At 42.5% G+C, this 17,080-nt stretch overlaps 1 protein-coding gene across 6 annotated transcripts in view; it reads left to right on the top strand.

Moving 5' to 3' along the window:
• The first annotated feature begins 841 nt into the window (after window positions 1–841).
• Glut1 (Glucose transporter 1) overlaps window positions 842–17,080 on the top strand; it is a 33,430-nt gene continuing 17,191 nt past the window's right edge. For 2 of the 6 annotated variants that reach the window (XM_084588398.1, XM_084588403.1), the window contains exons 1-12: window positions 842–1,053; window positions 1,426–1,493; window positions 1,613–1,708; window positions 3,854–4,014; window positions 5,574–5,698; window positions 5,813–5,881; window positions 8,476–8,577; window positions 9,581–9,688; window positions 11,074–11,162; window positions 11,349–11,447; window positions 13,617–13,829; window positions 15,024–15,099. In XM_084588398.1, coding sequence (XP_084444524.1) covers window positions 1,452–1,493; window positions 1,613–1,708; window positions 3,854–4,014; window positions 5,574–5,698; window positions 5,813–5,881; window positions 8,476–8,577; window positions 9,581–9,688; window positions 11,074–11,162; window positions 11,349–11,447; window positions 13,617–13,829; window positions 15,024–15,099 — 1,180 coding nt within the window. In that variant the 5' untranslated portion in view covers window positions 842–1,053; window positions 1,426–1,451. The other 4 variants (XM_084588402.1, XM_084588401.1, XM_084588400.1 and 1 more) reach the window with 4 other exon arrangements.

The following is a 17,080-nucleotide window of genomic DNA, read 5'->3' as shown; positions in this document are numbered from 1 at the left end:
CCATAACGGATTGCCGACCCTGCTCAAGACTGAAGTGAAAGCAGGGTCAGGCAGTCAAGGAAACTAATTCACATTACGCCCAGGATCCTTCCCACGGTAGCCATCTTGGCTCGACTGCCATGTAAACCATAAACTGCTTGTATGTGTATGCTATTGTAGCTGGGAAACAGCTGCCTCTGTGCATCTGGGGCAGTGTGCGCATGCAAGTCACAGTTGAAAACACGAAGGCATATGCAATATATTCCGCTGTGAACGTCATCATCGTTTTATGTTCCTCATAGTTTGTCTTTCTTTTTTTTTTTGGCTACAAAACGGACATAGAGCAGCTGGACCAAGTTTTTTCTAATATTTTTTACAGCTGCACTCGGCGTTATTTGATTTTGTCCCAAGCAGCGCCAGCAGTGCCCGAGGGCGCATCCGCAGTATCCTCCTATTCCATAATTGCGGCTGATCATTCCAATTTCCCTTTCCACGTAGATATGAACAAACGCACAAATGACTACACTCCGCTCATTGCTATCGAACTCATTTGCTTACATAAAAAGAAAGGCCTTATTATTCGATATGCACATCCAAGATCGTTGATGTACTACATCCGCCCGAATCGCAAAGGCAGTGTAGTGCCCTCTACGTTCGGTATGGCTGTAATGTATTATTAATACTTTTTCTTTTTCGTATTAGGTAGTACCATCGTATAAGAAGAATGAAATCACTGTCTTGCATGTGCAAAAATAGAATGAACGGAACATACACGTGGAAAGAACCTAGTACAGCACCTTATCCAAGTTGGCCGATTGCTAATTTGAATTTTCCCGCCATTTCCTATCTGCTCGCGGCCACCTGCTCAGTTCGGCCGAGCCCGACTACATTCTATGCGCTGGGCCATGCGCTGGAACCGATGTGATACATGGAGTGGAGGGAGTGTTTCGGTCGGTCACATGGGCGCGTTATCCTGAAATTGTTCGAGGAGCGGTGGTGGTGGGCGTGTGCTGCGCGCTGGGGCAGGGCACACAAGTTGTCGCGCGGTGGGCTGTTTTGGCGCTGGCAGATAAAGTAAGTGCTTTGACTGTATAGCGTTGTAGCTACTGTCTCTCTCTGTGCTCTGATTGCAACCGAACACGATAGTTGGGAGTCAGCAACACAAGACAAGCAAAATTAGGCGCCTGTGATTTGTTTACCTGCGGAGGCCACCCATTCAGATGCCCCCAGGCGTTGGCTACGTTTCGCGAGTTGCGTCACCAACAACGCATCTGTGAACGTATTGCGTGTTTAGTTATGCTCGTTCTGGCAGTAGCTGAAATGTAAGGCGTGTGCTGAGAAATATAGGAAGCAAGGTTTGCGTGAGGCGTCGAAAACGCATCCGTGTGCGCGAGCTGAGCTGCGAGGTTTGCATTATGAGTAATAAATGTTTGCACGTTGTTCCAGGCAGTGGCGAGGATCCCGGGGACTTCATGTGTTGGTGTAGGTGCAGCAGTTGCTGTCGGTGCCCAGAGGTAAGTTGAAAGTTTATTCACGATTCACGCTATATGCTGCAATTGGAATGAAAATGAAACTTGCTGGTGCATTGTTACCGGTTCGCGCTCGAATTTGTAGCCTCTATGTATACTTTCAGGGCCTGACATGTATGCTGGTCCTAGCCATTTTCGCTTCCGTCCTAGGGATGTTCCAGTTCGGCTATAATCTAGGTGTAATCAATGCTCCGCAAAAGGTAGGTATAGATTCCTTCTTGTTAGGGCTGGCATCAGCCATGTGGCATAAAAGGCAATGATAATTGCATAAATACAAAATGGTGGCTGATACCAAGACGTAGTAATGTGTGTATAATTGTGGATAACACCCTATGGTTGAACACGTACAGTATACCATTCTGGCTTGACAGTGTTACTAATAGTCTCAGTATTGGGCTGCTCAACCTAGTGGTTGAGCAGCTCAGCACTGGCACATTAATGTACTGTGTGTAAGAACAGTCCAGGTTAAAATCCTAGCTGGTCTAACTGGTTTAGGGAACAAATTTCCAGTTCATCCCAATTGGTTCTCAGTTGAATAACAATGGATCCCCAACTGGAATTTAACTGGGATCAACTGGGAATTTGTTCCTTAAACCAGTTAGACCAGCTAAGATATAGTTGCATTTGATAAACTAAGATCTTGTGAGGTCATGAGGCCCTTCCAAGCTTGCACAGTATGCGAACAAGGTCAATCGAAATAATGGAGCCTGATATAAAAACGTTGTGAGAGGAAACATTGCATAAACACAGTACAAGGAGGTTGACACATCATGTTTTTGAACATGCAGAAGCTATAGCCTTATAAACATTTGTCATGTGTAGCATAGCTTTGGTTTGTCTAATGGAAAGTAACATTCTTATCTGAAGAGAAGCTGAGGAGCTTCTGTGTGGATGACCCCAGTTGTTTACTTGTGCATTTTTTTAAATTGCAGAGGCCCACTTATATGCTGTTCCCATCTAATTTGCATTTACTCTTCAGGTTTTTCATGTTGGCACAGCTTGTTTTGTCTGGCCATTTCATTGTTAAGTGTAAAAATCTGGAGGTTTAGCTGTGGGCAGTTCTACAGAGGATGAACATTGTCAGGCACAATAGCTGTGGGAATACTGCCTTGTGTTGCTATCAGTTTACATTAATAGACTGCATTGAGAGCTTTCTGTAGTAAAGGTAGCCCAATTAAGTGTCTAGATTAACAGTATTTAATCTTCATTTTTGTTGAAGAGGTCTGGAAGCCCTACTGAAGCATCACACATGCACAGATAGCATCTGTTTCATTGCACTAGCCCTTGTCCCACAATTGGCTGCTTGAATCTTGCAATAGCCATCTTGTCTTTTCTCTGTGGCAGCACCAGCATAGGCTGGTGGTGTACTGTGGGTCAAGTAACATTTAATCAAGCTGTGTACTGATGTGGTCAAAATCTTCTCATGTACTATCATGGAAAGTAAGAGACCCCTGCCAGTGCATGCAGATGATGTACATCAAACTGCACGTGTGCACCACCTGACGAAGAATTTTGATGTTTAGACCAGTGCAGCACATGTGAGTGCTTAGTCAGGTGGTAGACTGCACCCACTCTCCTCATCAGCGGTGCTTGGCACCTGCATGCGTCGGCACGCGCTGGCAGAGGTCTCTCACGCATGCTCTCAGTAATGCACAATGCCTATTAGATCACGAATGTTTAAGTGCAGAGCATTTGCCACTTTAGGATCAAATAAAGTTGTTTATAGCTTGCATGCTTGAGCTTTGGCATTTTAAGGCATTGCCCTTGGTGATGTGTGTGCACAGTTTGTACCATTTGGAATGAACTACTTTGAATTTTTACAGACTGTTACATCACAGCTTCTGGAACGCTCCTCCCAACTAAACTGCCGGCTCGTTCGCACTGAATTTTCGCATAGAGGTGTCACTATATGACCAGTTCTGTTTGATATTACAATTGGGCATGGTCCTTTCTTGATTCAATCTGAATGAATCGACCGTACCATCATCTGCAGCAACACTGAGCCAAAAAACAATAGCTGTACCAGCAATGTCACTTCTTGCCTGAGACAGGGTAGAGGTGTCTTTCGTAGTAATTATGTCTTCAGGTATTACATGCTGGCAAACATTGGTATTTGTATTGTTGCTGTGGTTTTATTTTGGTTGATGCAGAAATTTTTTGTATTGCCATCTTGCATTCGTATACTGCTTTTGAAATGAGACAGATAGTGATCACAGTGGAAAACTGGCATGTCTGCACAGTATTTTAGAGCCAACAGAGCATCATTAAAAGGGGCCAGGAATTGCAGTGTTCTGTTAGGTTTCTGGGCATTTATTCATATTTCTGACTTCTTTTTCCATGCCCAGGTATTAGAAGAGTTCATTTCAGCTGTATATGCTGAGCGAATGGATGCAGAAATACCCAAGAACTTTAAAGACTGGTTGTGGGCAATCACTGTTGCTGTATTTGCTATTGGAGGCATGGTTGGTGGCATTTCTGGAGGTATGATGGCAAATCGTTTTGGGAGGTAAGTTGTACGGCTGTTTTTGTTTGTTTGTGTGTATGTGATTGGTGTAGGTTTTCTCCGTTGCATGTATACCTTGAAAGAATTTGAAGCTATGAAAAAAATATTTGAGATAGGTCCTTAAAAGTGAATTTTTGCTTCACATGTGTAATCATGTATGTAAATGTGCTCGCCTGCCCGCTGCTCCCACGTGGACGCTGGGAAAGGAGGCCACAGGACAGGTGCGCTGCTGTGTGTGCTTGGTGGCTTAATTTCACTTTTACCAAAATACAGCTTCAAAATTCCTCAAACTGTGGCAACGTGAATGACATTTTTGAAAATATAAAAGCTGATACGGATGATGCTTATGATGGCCTTCAAGCCTCTCAATAGAGCCTAACAGTTGTAGTTAAAAAAAGTTATTTAATATTATTTAACCAGCCTGCTAGTTGACATGTCATAGCTGTATTCTGATGCACGTGACAGCTGACACTGCTATGGCAAAGACAGTGTTCTTCTATATCAAAAAGGCTGTTTTTAAAAATTGCTGACAGTCTTAGAATGGAACACCCTTTACATATTGGCTTTAAAAGTTCGGAACCAAGTCATTGTGTCGCCAGTGGCACCACAATTGATGGACATGTTACCATGATTTATTTCTTTCTGGGCAGGGAAGGGGGGGGGGGGGGGGGAAGCTCAGAGTTTTTATATTTGAGGTGGCAGAGGTGGGGACAGTCAATGCAAGCCAAATATGAGCACTGCTAAGAGTTGAGCACTGGGATTGTGTGTGTATGCATGCATGCATGTGAAAGGTGAGGTGTGTTACAGTTTGGCGCTTTCCACTGATACCGTATTCAAGTGAATGCAAAAGTAAATAATGATGCGGTAGTTTAGCTGTATTGATGCACATAGAGCATAATTTAGGAGGTGCAATTTGCTGATATTCGATCATAGTACTTATATGCTGATGCACTATGGTACATAGTCCAAGTTCCTTAACATTGACCACTCATGCACTTGGCCATTTGCCAAAACTTCAAGGCCTTGCATTAGGTGTGACCAAACCTCTAACCTTCTAATGTTCATTACACTTGAGGTTGTATCGTTGTGATGGTTATGTAGTTCTGTTTGTGGTTATGAGAGGTTCATGAGGAGTAACTTCGCTGAGAGAAGTGCAAAAAAAAAGAAAACTCTCATCAGTGTCTACCTGAGGAAATGTATGTATAGCAATTGGCTGTTCCTGAAGCATTAATCTGTAGTGTATTAGGAAAGGCTAGGAAGATCATTGCTGAGCAAATATATTAGAAAAAGAATGAAATGAATAACCCTTACAAAATTAGGTAATGCAGGGCTGAAACGGACAAAAAGAAATAAGAACTGGAAAGTGAATGACACTGGTGGAACAAGAGCTATGTTTTCAGTTCTGTGCTGTGGATACTAGGATGCAGAAATAATAGCATGATTACTTCTGCACTGTTTACTGTACCAATTTCTAGAAGACCATATCGTTTTACCAGCTCTGAGACAAATGCTTATGCATAGTGGCATGCCTGACTATTATGCCTGGTTACTGTCTTTTCCAGGAAAGGGGGTATGCTCATAAACAATATTTTGGGCATTCTTGGAGGCTCACTGATGGGTTTCAGCAATGCCTCTAGAAGCATAGAGTTGCTCATTTTTGGTCGCCTTATCATTGGAATCAATTGTGGTAAGTTTCCTTGTCTTCATTGTTTATTGCACTGCAGATGGGTTTTGCGAAATTTGCCTCTGGCCGCCTTTTTATAGGAGTGCAGCTTCTTATGAAAGTGTTTATATTTTACAGGTCTCAACACTGCACTAGTGCCAATGTACCTGCTAGAGATATCTCCTGTGCCACTCAGGGGAGGCTTAGGTATGTGTGAAGCCATTCAGTACGAAATTTAAGTGTAAGTTTATATATACAGTAAACCAACATTGATACCTATGTTTGAAAAAAAAAAAAAAAACAACAACCCGAAAAAAAAAAGCTACCTGAGAAAGCCTGTGATCCAAGCTGTCTGATTTTGAATAATGTAGCAATTAAATGAGCTATAAAAGCATTTAGAATTTACACTTTCATAGCATGAAAGTGTAAGTTAGAACTTCTTGGCATAAAGCATTAACAGCTCCTTCGTTAGTGCTCACACGCACTAGCGTAGTCCTAAGTGTGAAGGAAATTGAGCCGTAAATTTGATATGTTGACTGCGATGCGGAGTTGAAATAGCTTCAGCATTGTTTCTGGAGGCTTAGCCCCTTACAGTAAATGTTGCACGGAGAAGCCATTGCGATGGCTGACTAACTGTGGGCTTGCTCTTTGTGATATGTTCCCTTCACCCGGGGCCACTCTTATGTAAGCGCATAGTTTTAGTTCTGAAGTGGTGCCCCCTTGCCCTTAAGGCACTGCAAAGAAGCTGCTGCGTTTCTCCTCTTCAAGTCATGTGGGAACGAGCCTCTTATATGTTGGCTTCTCGTTTTTCTTCAGTGCTTTTCCCCGTGTACTCAGCACTGCAGAGAAGGCATCGTGGAGGGTGATCGGCACTGTTTTAGTTTTTCGTGTTGCATGTCCCCATGTTCGGCCCGCTCGTATATATTGCTACGAAGAGAATGAAGCGGGCAGTGGCGCGAGGCGGAGTGCTCGCGCTAGGCCCGCTGGCCATAAAAGCATATTTCATCGTCATGTCATCACGTCATTCTGTTTCTGTTGTGTCGCCGTGTTACATCGCTTGTCATGTCACCACGTAACATTTGGTTGGAGGTGCGGTTCATCCCCATCCTCGCCTTGCACCGTCGAAGCCAACAGTACGCCGGGTCCATTGGCCGAAAGCCTGTGGAGATCGCCGCCCAGCTCTGTCCCAACCCTTTTTGCTCCGACCCGACCAGCCGCTCTCCTCAGCCCTGTCCGCAGCCCTGACCACAACACACGACGACCACGAAGAGCCCAAAGCTGACCGGACCGACCCCACGACGAAGCGACCTCACGACCACTCGAGCGAAGACAGCACCCCCGCCCAAGCCGTTCGGCATCTCCATGAGCCTTCGAGGAGGGGCTGCTCTTGAGAGCCGCTCGCGTCGCCTCTCCTAGGCGGGCACCCAGACTTCGTCTCTGGCACAAGTTTCAATACGTTCCTGTGCTGATAGCTAGCTGCTAGTCTTATCCGTTCAGCATGTGAATTGAAATCAGTGCTTCCTGCATCATCAATAGGCTCTTTGCTGCCACTTAAATTCAAAAATTTAGTTGAAGCACCACGAAATCTTTGACTGTGTACTTTTCATTTTGTGCCTGTGTATAAGTAGTAAACAGTGTTTGTTTACAAAAGCTGCATAAACGGACTGAAGATTTGCCTCTGATAAAGTTCTTCATAACAAAAGTGCAAAAAATGTGCATTCTTGAAACAAAAAATTTTTGTTGTTCAGGTACTCATAAAATTGTGCCACTTGATTGCAGTGCGTGAGGTCATTTGATGGTTATGTCGGATGGCCTATGGGCGCAATAGTGAAAGAGTTAATTCTTTCAAAATAGAAATCGCACAACCGAACATGCTGCTATGCTTATAGGGGCACTGCCATTGACAGCAATGCTACAGGCAAAAACTTGTTGGTATCTGTGATAAATATCATCAGTTTTAGGTACTTCATTTATTCATTTTATTTTATTTGAAACTGCCTTAGTACCTTCAGTTGTAGCTTTAAGAAAATCAGTGCATATTGGCTAATGAGATGCTCAATACTATTGACACTGCATGCAGGGCAGTCGTGTCCATATAGTTGCATAGAGTTTCTATACTACAGATACATTTTGTGTCCCCGATGTCAGTGTTTGAAGATGCTGTATACCAATGAGGAAATGAGACTACCACGTGGAAAAATTGATTTAAATTGTTATTTCAGTACCACTGCTGGGTATTTGCTTAATTGGATGAGGAGCTTTATATTGACGCTAGAAAAAAAAACGATTGTAGAAAAGTAAATAAACTTTCCCTGTAACTCCACGTGTAGAGAATTCTCTGCCCTAGTCCATGTCCATTTATGTCCAAGTTCAGTAGTCAAAAACAAAGCTTTTTCAGTGTTAGTGCAATTTTCATGAACTTCATCCAACTCTGCATTCTTCTGCATGGCTGTCCAGTTGATCAAAATACAGATGTTTATCACTCATCTCCATTTTCATGGAAAGTGCTGACAGGCTTGGTTCAAATGCATCAGATGTGAGCCGTGCAGCACTTGCCAGCCATAATCTTACTGTGCAAATTGTGGTGGCATTTCTTACAGGGTTGCCAAATTTATCAAACATCTTTTACAGTTTGTGTGACCTTGTTTCACTCATCCAAAGGAAACAAACAGCATATTCTAACAAGTGTCGTGTTCATTAGCTATTGTGGTCCTGACAGTGCAGCTTAAATTCAGTCTTGTCCTCATTTTCATCGCTCTTTATGAAACTTATTTCTTTGGCCCACTTGGCTCTGTTTACAGGCACTGTCAGTCAAGTAGGAGTCACAGTGGGGATGCTGCTTTCTCAAATATTAGGTATTGAAGTCATCTTAGGCACAGAAGAAGGGTGGCCGTACCTGCTTGGTGAGAGACCCTGGCATTATTTGTTCTTTGCATGCATTTAGCAAAGATGTGTGAAAATAGTCTCGTGCATTGCAGTTCAGAATGCAGCTAGAAATGCAGTAGCAAGAATGAAGTAGGCGTGGGCCTTGGCCTACATAAGGGCTTTGCTTCTGACACTCAGAAAAAATAAATGAAGGTGGCCCAAGAAGTGAAATCTGTAGTTTGTAGGCCTAATTGCACTATTTGTTGCTGTGAACCAGAACACTGGCATAAAACAAATGTAAGTCCATGATGCTCTGTTTACATACAGCGCTTTTAGAAACAACCCTACTTATATACATGCAACACACCATTTTCATTAAAGAAAAATATTCAAAAATAGGCAGAACTCCTAATGTTGCCTTCATTAATGGTAACTTTTAACTGCACTTGCTTTTGGTACAATTAGAGGTCACTGTGTGTCATTATTTACAGAAGTGCATCTTTTGAAAGGGCAGAGCATTTTACAAGACATTGGTCATTCCAAACAGCAGTCAGCCTCCACATGCATTAGATGTTAATTTGTTCACGTTGGGGTTTGGGAATAAGGTAGTCAAGAGCAAAGTGAGTTATCTTTAGCTACATTAGAAAAACTAAAGGGAAGGTGAGCATGTATATAGTTCAATGGGAAATTGATTGATTGGCTGAAACATTGATAAGTAGTGAGATATGCTATGTTGTTTCAGCATGTTTAGAAAATTGCCGTCACTGGTATGGGGTCTGTGCAAGTTTTTAATCTTGAATGTTTTAATCTGATTTTTTGTAATGAAACCGATTGATTTTAACTTTCGGTATTCACAAACAGTGCTCTTGGCCTTGTTATAAGTAAAGGGCAGCAATAGTTTCTGAACTTGCTAGTTATTTGTACAAACTTAGTTGCAGAGGCATGAAGTTATAAACGTAGCTTTACTTCCAAAATATGGTTACCATTCCTTACACACTATCTTTTGGGGCTTCTGTGTCTCGTCTTCTGCTTAAATTCCAGCAATTGCAGTCATTCCAGCTGTGCTGCAGTTAGTGCTGCTGCCCTTCTGCCCCGAAAGTCCACGATATTTGCTCATTTCAAAGCAGCAAGAATCTTTAGCACGGGAAGGTAAGTCTTCAATTTCTGGCTGGCTTCTATTGCTGATATGCTTCTGAAAAGCCTAAAAATGATTGTCTTGCAAACCTGCTTTGTATTATATTTTATGTGAGGTGGGAGGTTTAATGTTCCACAGTTGCGCATGGTGCAGTAGGGTTAGGAGGACACCCTGGTGGTGTGCTCCAAACTGATTTTGTCGTCCATGATTCTTTTGTGGTTGCTGACATTGCACAGCATACTAGTTATCTTGCATTTCACCTTCATCAAAATGTAGCTGGCGCAGATGAAATTTGATCCTGTGACGTGGAACTCTGCGTCCGAACGCCATGGCCACTGGGCCACCACAGCGGGTAGAAAACCTTTCACAGTCCTGTGAGCATGTTAATAAGCTGAAAAGTGGTAATGTACTCTCAAAATATAGGAAATTTGTTTGGCAATGTCATACATAGCCTGACAATTCTATTCAGTTTATTGTTCCATCTCATACTTTTGTTCATTGTCATGCAAAGTTCGGAATAGAGATTTTGACAAATATATTATTTGGACGTCTCTGACGACGATTCAGTGATAGTTTGTTACAAAGCATCAGTTAGTGAAAAACTCTCATGTGGTAGATAGTAAATGGCAACAGCATTGGTTTTGCTGGTAGCTGCTTATATTATTCAGATGATTCTGAGCACATGTATGCAAGTGGTACTTGTCATTAAATTGGCATTTTTACATGTCAGACCTGCACTGTGGGCTCTGAGGCACACTTTAATGGCCAACACTGGGCCGATTTCACCCTGTGGGGCTCGTTACATGCACTGAAATCAGTTAGTACACTCTTGCATTTCACCTCTGTTGAAATCTAAACACTACAACCTGGTTTGAATCTGTGACATCATTCTCACCAGTAGCATGCTAAAACCACCAAGGTATCGTGAAAGGCCAGTATTGTGCATAAACAATATATATATATAGCTAGAGGCTAAGCAGCCACGGTGCCTTAGTTGCGAATTTTTTCAGCAGCTCTCGGCAGTTTCAACAAGCTGCACCTCTACTTTGCAGAGCAAAATAACCTCTCAACATGGTCAGGCATATAGTATTAGTGTACCTGCAGCAGTGGCTTAGCAGCTGTTTTCAGCAGTGGCCTGGCTATAGTGGCCGCATTTTGGTGGAGATTAAATCCAAAATGCCCGTGTGCTGTGCAGTGTTAGAACTGAAATTAATCCCGAATCCTCTGGCTACTATGTATGATTTCCTTCATAGTCTGTGTACTGTTTGGGCTTTCAACTCCACATGCACCGCTATATATACCAGTGTTTCACAGAAATTTAGGATGTGCACTATATTTTGAACATTATCTCTTGTACTTGAAATGGGCCTTTTTGGTAAACTTTTCTTGTTACTTACAGCTCTACAAAAGCTGAGATGCTCAAGTGTGGTTGAAGATGACATTGAAGAGATGAAAACTGAGGAGCAAGCTCAACAGCAAGAGGCTAAAGTATGTTCACGCTTGAATTTTTTGTATGATTAACCGTGAGTTGAGAAACTATTTTGGTGTTTCATGTGCTTTCTCTCTTTGGTAGAAACTAGAGTACAGGAATGCATAGCATGACTTATTAGGAACCCAAAACATTAAAAAAATTGCTGCTGTGTGACTGCATGCAAAGGCATACAATTTTTCCAGGTAACTATGATGCAAGTGATAACGACCAGGTCGCTCCAGCTCCCACTTCTGATTGGAGTGCTGATGCATCTCTCACAGCAGCTCTCTGGCATCATTGCTGTGAGTAGTCTTCTGCTATTCTGTCTTTAGGCCATTCTACCATCATGACTGCAGTGTAACTGGAGCAGCATGGGAATACTTAACTGGGATGCAACAAAAGCATTAATTAGTTACTCATTAAACTGCTGCTGTAAATTAAGGGGCTAAAGGTGAAATTGGGAAAATGTGTGTTCACACGCAAGTTTACTTATGTGGGCGAATGCATATTGATGCAATTCTTTATGCCGCCAATTTAGCTGTATTGTGGCTAGAGGTAAAGCCATGCCATCAAGTTGCAGACAAAGCAGTGCAAAATTTTTCAGAGGAGGGATAAAGTAAAATTATTGTTATACAGAGGTATAGTATTGATGATGTTCAAAAAACACTGGGATGTGGTGCTTCTGCATTTTCATAAAAAAGCACACTATTGTGAAGACGTTCTGAAACATGCTTCTCAGACTCTGGCATTTCTTCATATTCATGTTTGTTTCTCCTCTCAGCATTAGTGTGAGTTAGAAAGTACAGCCACGGAACTTGTCTGGGACAAAACCCAAGCTCATGTACAACCCAGTGCTGTACATGCAACACTCCCGATGATTAACCAGCTGCATGTGTAACACTGGCCAGTGGCTGTGTTCTGTGTGGTTTGATGGAATACAAGTGAATCTTGAAAAATGGTGCAGAGGGAGGTAAGAGAAGAGCGGAAGAAATGCAGAGAAAAGCAGAAGAGGGTCATTTCACATCCACTTTCAAGTCATCAATTTTATCACATTTTCTTACTAGAAGCTGAGTGCACAGCTGCCACTATTTAGCCGTTTTTTTAATTCTTTGTCCGTTGTGAGAGCTGGGGTGCCTGTCAAGCTTACCACCTGAAGTTTTGTCTTGTGTCTTCAAAGTTATTGCCTAGGTTTTTCTTTCCCCCACACTACGATTCTTACATCAACATATGTGACCCCGGCAGGGTGGCACAGTGGTTAGGGCGCTTGACTACTGTGCCCACGGATGGGGGATTGAATCTCGGTCTTGGCAGCCGCTTTTCGGTGGAGGCAAAAAGCCAGACGCCCGTGTGCTGTGCGATGTCAGTGCACGTTAAAGAACCCCAGGTGGTTGAAATTTCCGGAGTCCTCCACCACGGCGTCTCTCGTAGCCTGAGTCGCTTTGGGACATTAAACTCCAAAACTAAACCAAACTAACATGTGTGTGAAGTAGCAGTAGCTACATTTTGCTGAAACGTTGATGTCAAAGAGATCTTGCAAAACTTAGGCATGTGCCACCTTTAGGGCTTTCCTCTGTACTTATCCAAATCCAAATCCACTTTATTTCCAACCTACAAGTTGGGGGCCCCCAGGGAAAAAGCTGTCACAGACAGCTTGACTGGGCCCTGGGGGCCTACAGGCAGCATATCGCAGAGGATTTCACAACACAGTCAAAAAATGGATATGTACATGAGATCAAAATCAAAAGAATTATACACACATCAGATATCAGAAATGAATATGAACATCGCAGTATTTATTCATTGCCTCATCATAAAATTTGTTAATTCGTGTCTAAATGTGTTAAGCGGGGCAGTAAAGTCAATGTGGGCTTTAAGTTTATTATAAAATGATGGTATGCGGTAGTCAAGAGTGGCCCGGCCATAATTTGTTCGTGTATGTGGCACTGGCGTTAGTTCCCTGCATAAGCTGTAAGCATGTAAGGGACGGTGCGTATCATTGGGAAGGTTATGTTTATGCATATAGAGAGACATTTTGTAATCATATAATTTAGTTGCTTTAAGCATACTATGTTTAGTAAACAAGGGATCAGTAGATAGCTGGCTAGGGTTTCCATAAAATTTTTCAAGAATTCGTAACACCTTTTTTTGTAGCCGCTCGAGTTTATAATTATGGATGGTTGTAACTCCCCAAACTAAAATGCAATATGAAAGACGAGAGTAGAAATTAGCAAAATATATTGCTTTTTTGAGCCTCACTGGAAGTAATTCTCTCAGCTTATAGAGACAGCCAACTGTTTTGCTTAATTCTGTCGCCAGCTTGCTAACATGTGTGTTCCACGACATGGTTTCTTCAAACCAGACGCCTAAAAATTTTTCTGTAGTTGCACGCTGCAACGCTGTACCTACAATGCTTTCCCCAAGCATTGACTTTGCAGTGGTTGCAGCCGCCTCTTTGTTTGCTCTGTCCCCAGGTGTTCTACTACTCTGTGCGACTGTTTGAGGCAGCTGGCCTGCCACCGAGCACTGCCAAGTATGCCACCATTGGAGTTGGTGTGGTCATGGTGGTTATGACACTAGTTTCGATCCCGCTGATGGATCGGGCGGGTCGGCGCACACTCCACTTGTATGGCCTGGGGGGCATGTTCATCTTCAGCATCTTCATCACAATCTCCCTGCTGGTCAAGGTAAGGCGAGGCTGTCTGGCTTTCTAGGCTCTTTTTGAAGAGCACTGACTGATTGTATTTGAGGCTGCTTTCTGTCACTTGGTCTTCTTTCATGCAAAGTGCTACCAAGTTTGCAGTTGTTGATCACTGTGCTCCTCGTATCAGCTGCTCCAGATATCATCTTAGACATGATGCTATTGCTCATATGTACAGATCCCCGCAAATGGTTTTGGAACACCAAAATTGCTAAAAAAGCTCAACTGCTTGCCACTGTAAGCATGCAGCTAAGAACTGAAGCATGCACTCTGCATTCCTCTACACAGTCTGCACAGTGCATCCTTCATTGTCAGTCCCAGTCTCGAGGTAGTGAGAAGTATTCTTTTATTTTGTCTTCATTGTTTCAAGAATTTTCGTGGGTACCTCTTTCTTTTCCTTTTGCAGTGAATGCATGTACCCATTATGCTGTCTGAGTAATGTTAGTTTATTTGGTATTAGTTATTATGTGATGCTGCTTCCTTAACTAAATCAGGTAAATGGGTCACATTAGTGTTGGATAACTTGAGGCTGTGTTTATTAGGATTGCTGTGTTGATTAGGAGGTGCAGTGCACTTGTGAGCAGTCTTGCCTCTGACATGCTTGGGTGTGAACACAGCATGCTTTGCACGTTCTGCATGACATTTCAGTGAATGCAAATGCAAAAATTGGTTTAATTTTTTTCTCTGATAGTACATGTTGGTTTGCCACATATTTGAGTAATGTATGTTTGCATGGGAGCACGCATGTGAGCAGATTTTCTTTCATTAACGGTGTGAAGTTTGATGCCATTCACAGAGCAAAAAAAAGCTGCGCAATGCTCGTTTGGTACTGTTGACATCAGACGAAGCATGAACACATCAGTGGACAATAGCAGCAAATAAGGGGATTTTAACTAAAGAAGAATGAAATAATTGCATAGTATTGTTTTTAAAGTGCAGTGGCTGCTCTTCCAGATTAACAATGACCTACATTTGTGTTTAATCTTTGTAGTTATTTTTGCATTCTTGTGTTCATGCATTAATAGTCTCATTAGGTTTTCATCTGTGATGAACAACAGAGACAGCTAAAGCTTTATAGTGAATCTGCTCTTGACAGTTTAGTCATTTATTGTGATAATTGATCTTTATCTTTTCTCATGGAGTGCATACTAGAACTTGCTTGTGAATCCTTTCTTTGCAGTTCTTGTACCAGTGGATCACCTACATGAGCGTAGTGAGCACTTTGTGCTTTGTAGTCTTTTTTGCAATTGGTCCAGGTGAGTCTTTTTTTCATCCTTACTTTTCATTCCAACACAATGTAAATAATCTACTGGAGTTGGTCAGCACCTAATGATTAGTTATGTAATGCTGTAATTGGGAGGGGACTGCCCTGCATTAGTCTTTATTAATTAAAATAAGTCTTTTTTTAAAAGCCCTTGATATGCACATTGCACAACGCGTCTGTGCTGGGCTCTGGCCCCACTGCTGGCGAAGATGTGTTTATTGAAATATTTAACGAGTTGCACAATATTGAGTGTAACATCTAGGTGCAAAATTTTTATAGTGATACTTTTATTCTAAAGTTTTGTAGTGCAGTAAATGAAAAGAAAAGAAAGGCCCTTTGGAATTTTTTTTTTTTTAGCACTTGGAAACGAAATTAGAATGAAGGTATATATTAAAATCTGTTTTTATTTGTTTTGTTTAGTACTCTCCAAATTTCTGGATAGACCTTTCCGTACTATACTACTATTAATTGGATGGCACACTTAAATATACAAACTTTTCAGTTTATTCAAAGTAAGGTGAGTCCTTGCACTAGACATTCTTTAACAACTCTGCTTACCTCCATTTGATGAAAGTATACTTGTGTAGAAGGACCGAAGGTAGAAATGCGGTCACTCTGCAAATGGACAGCAGTGAGATTCGCTTCATAGTTTGCACACTGTGGGACTGTACCTCATGCTCTAATGCCTTGATTAGCACTGCAAGCTTCCAGCTCAATCATTAATCGTTTATACTGCAATTACATGTATCTACATCATACCTTCATGGTCACTTGCAAAACTATGGGGACATTTCCAGTGCCGGTGGGTGGCAGTTCCTTTCTGCATTAAAGGCTGCCCACTCTTTTATTTATGATCTTTTGCAGTTATTGATCTCTCATGTACCCTGTGTTACAAACGTGAGATTGTCATTGGTTCTAAGTGTTATGTTCAGGGCATGGGAGCTCCATGAGCGAGGAACCTCTCGATTCAGTTGCTGGGTAGAGACTGCATTTATTGCGCCTTTGGGAGAGAGGAGAAGAGAGAAAAAATAAATGCTAGCGCTTGTAAAGAAAACATTGCTTCTCATGCCTTGGTCGTGCACACGGTCCAAGGACGGTCGAGTTCAAGAAAACTCATTGCTCAGGTTTTGTTGACCGCACTTCGTGGTCATTGTGGGCAAGGGGGGCTGGTCTCTCCGAAGCGGCCGGCTTGCGCGTGCAAGGAGGCATTGCAACTGGAGCAGCCGTGTGTCCATTTGCTAGGAGATGGGGTGGCTGTGCGTCGGTTCACTTACACAACACTAAGTACCCCTGGAGACCCAAACTTCAAGCCATTGCTGTGGGCTTACTTTCGCTCTACATATCCTCATAGCTCCGAGTTGAGCCTACTTGGCCTCGCATTTTGTCCTTACTTAGAGGTAGCTACCTTCAGTCCTTGCGTGTTTTGCATCTGGTAGTGCTTGGCTTAGCGTTTTGCCAAAGTCACCTGCAGCTCAGGAAGGAACATAGCTGAAGTTCTGGAATCCCAAGAAATGTGTAGGTGCACTTGTCACCTCTCTTTTGGGTGGAATCTTAGGTCTGGCAAAAAACACACTTGCCCAGGTGCTTCCACCATACCACCAATGCCTTGCTTTTGTTATGGCTTTGGTGTAGTAGTCGACCAGCCAAATCTTGTGAGCACTATATATTCATGTCTGCTTTCACTTCAGTGAAAAGTCAAGCTCTGGCCTGAGGTCCCATCTAGGTAATTTGTTATATGAATGTGTTGTAAAGAGCAAAGCTTCTGTCGCGAATTTGCCCACGTTGGACTTCGACAAAGATTTGCAGCCTATGACAAGGTCACACGGGTAAACCAGGGTTGTACTTGAGGCATGACTGCAGTGATCATGCCAAAGGAAGGGTGGCATATTCCAAAAAAAAAAAACCGAAAAACCTAGACATCAGTGTGAGATACATTACTCTAGTGCATGTCTGCAAAGTATGACTTTGAGACT

The sequence above is a fragment of the Amblyomma maculatum genome, chromosome 1 (assembly GCF_055883805.1).
Source record: "Amblyomma maculatum isolate TAMU_Amacu chromosome 1, ASM5588380v1, whole genome shotgun sequence".
Taxonomy (NCBI): domain Eukaryota; kingdom Metazoa; phylum Arthropoda; class Arachnida; order Ixodida; family Ixodidae; genus Amblyomma; species Amblyomma maculatum.
The sequence above is the reverse complement of the archived record's forward strand: the minus strand, read 5'-3'. Positions and strand labels throughout refer to the sequence as shown.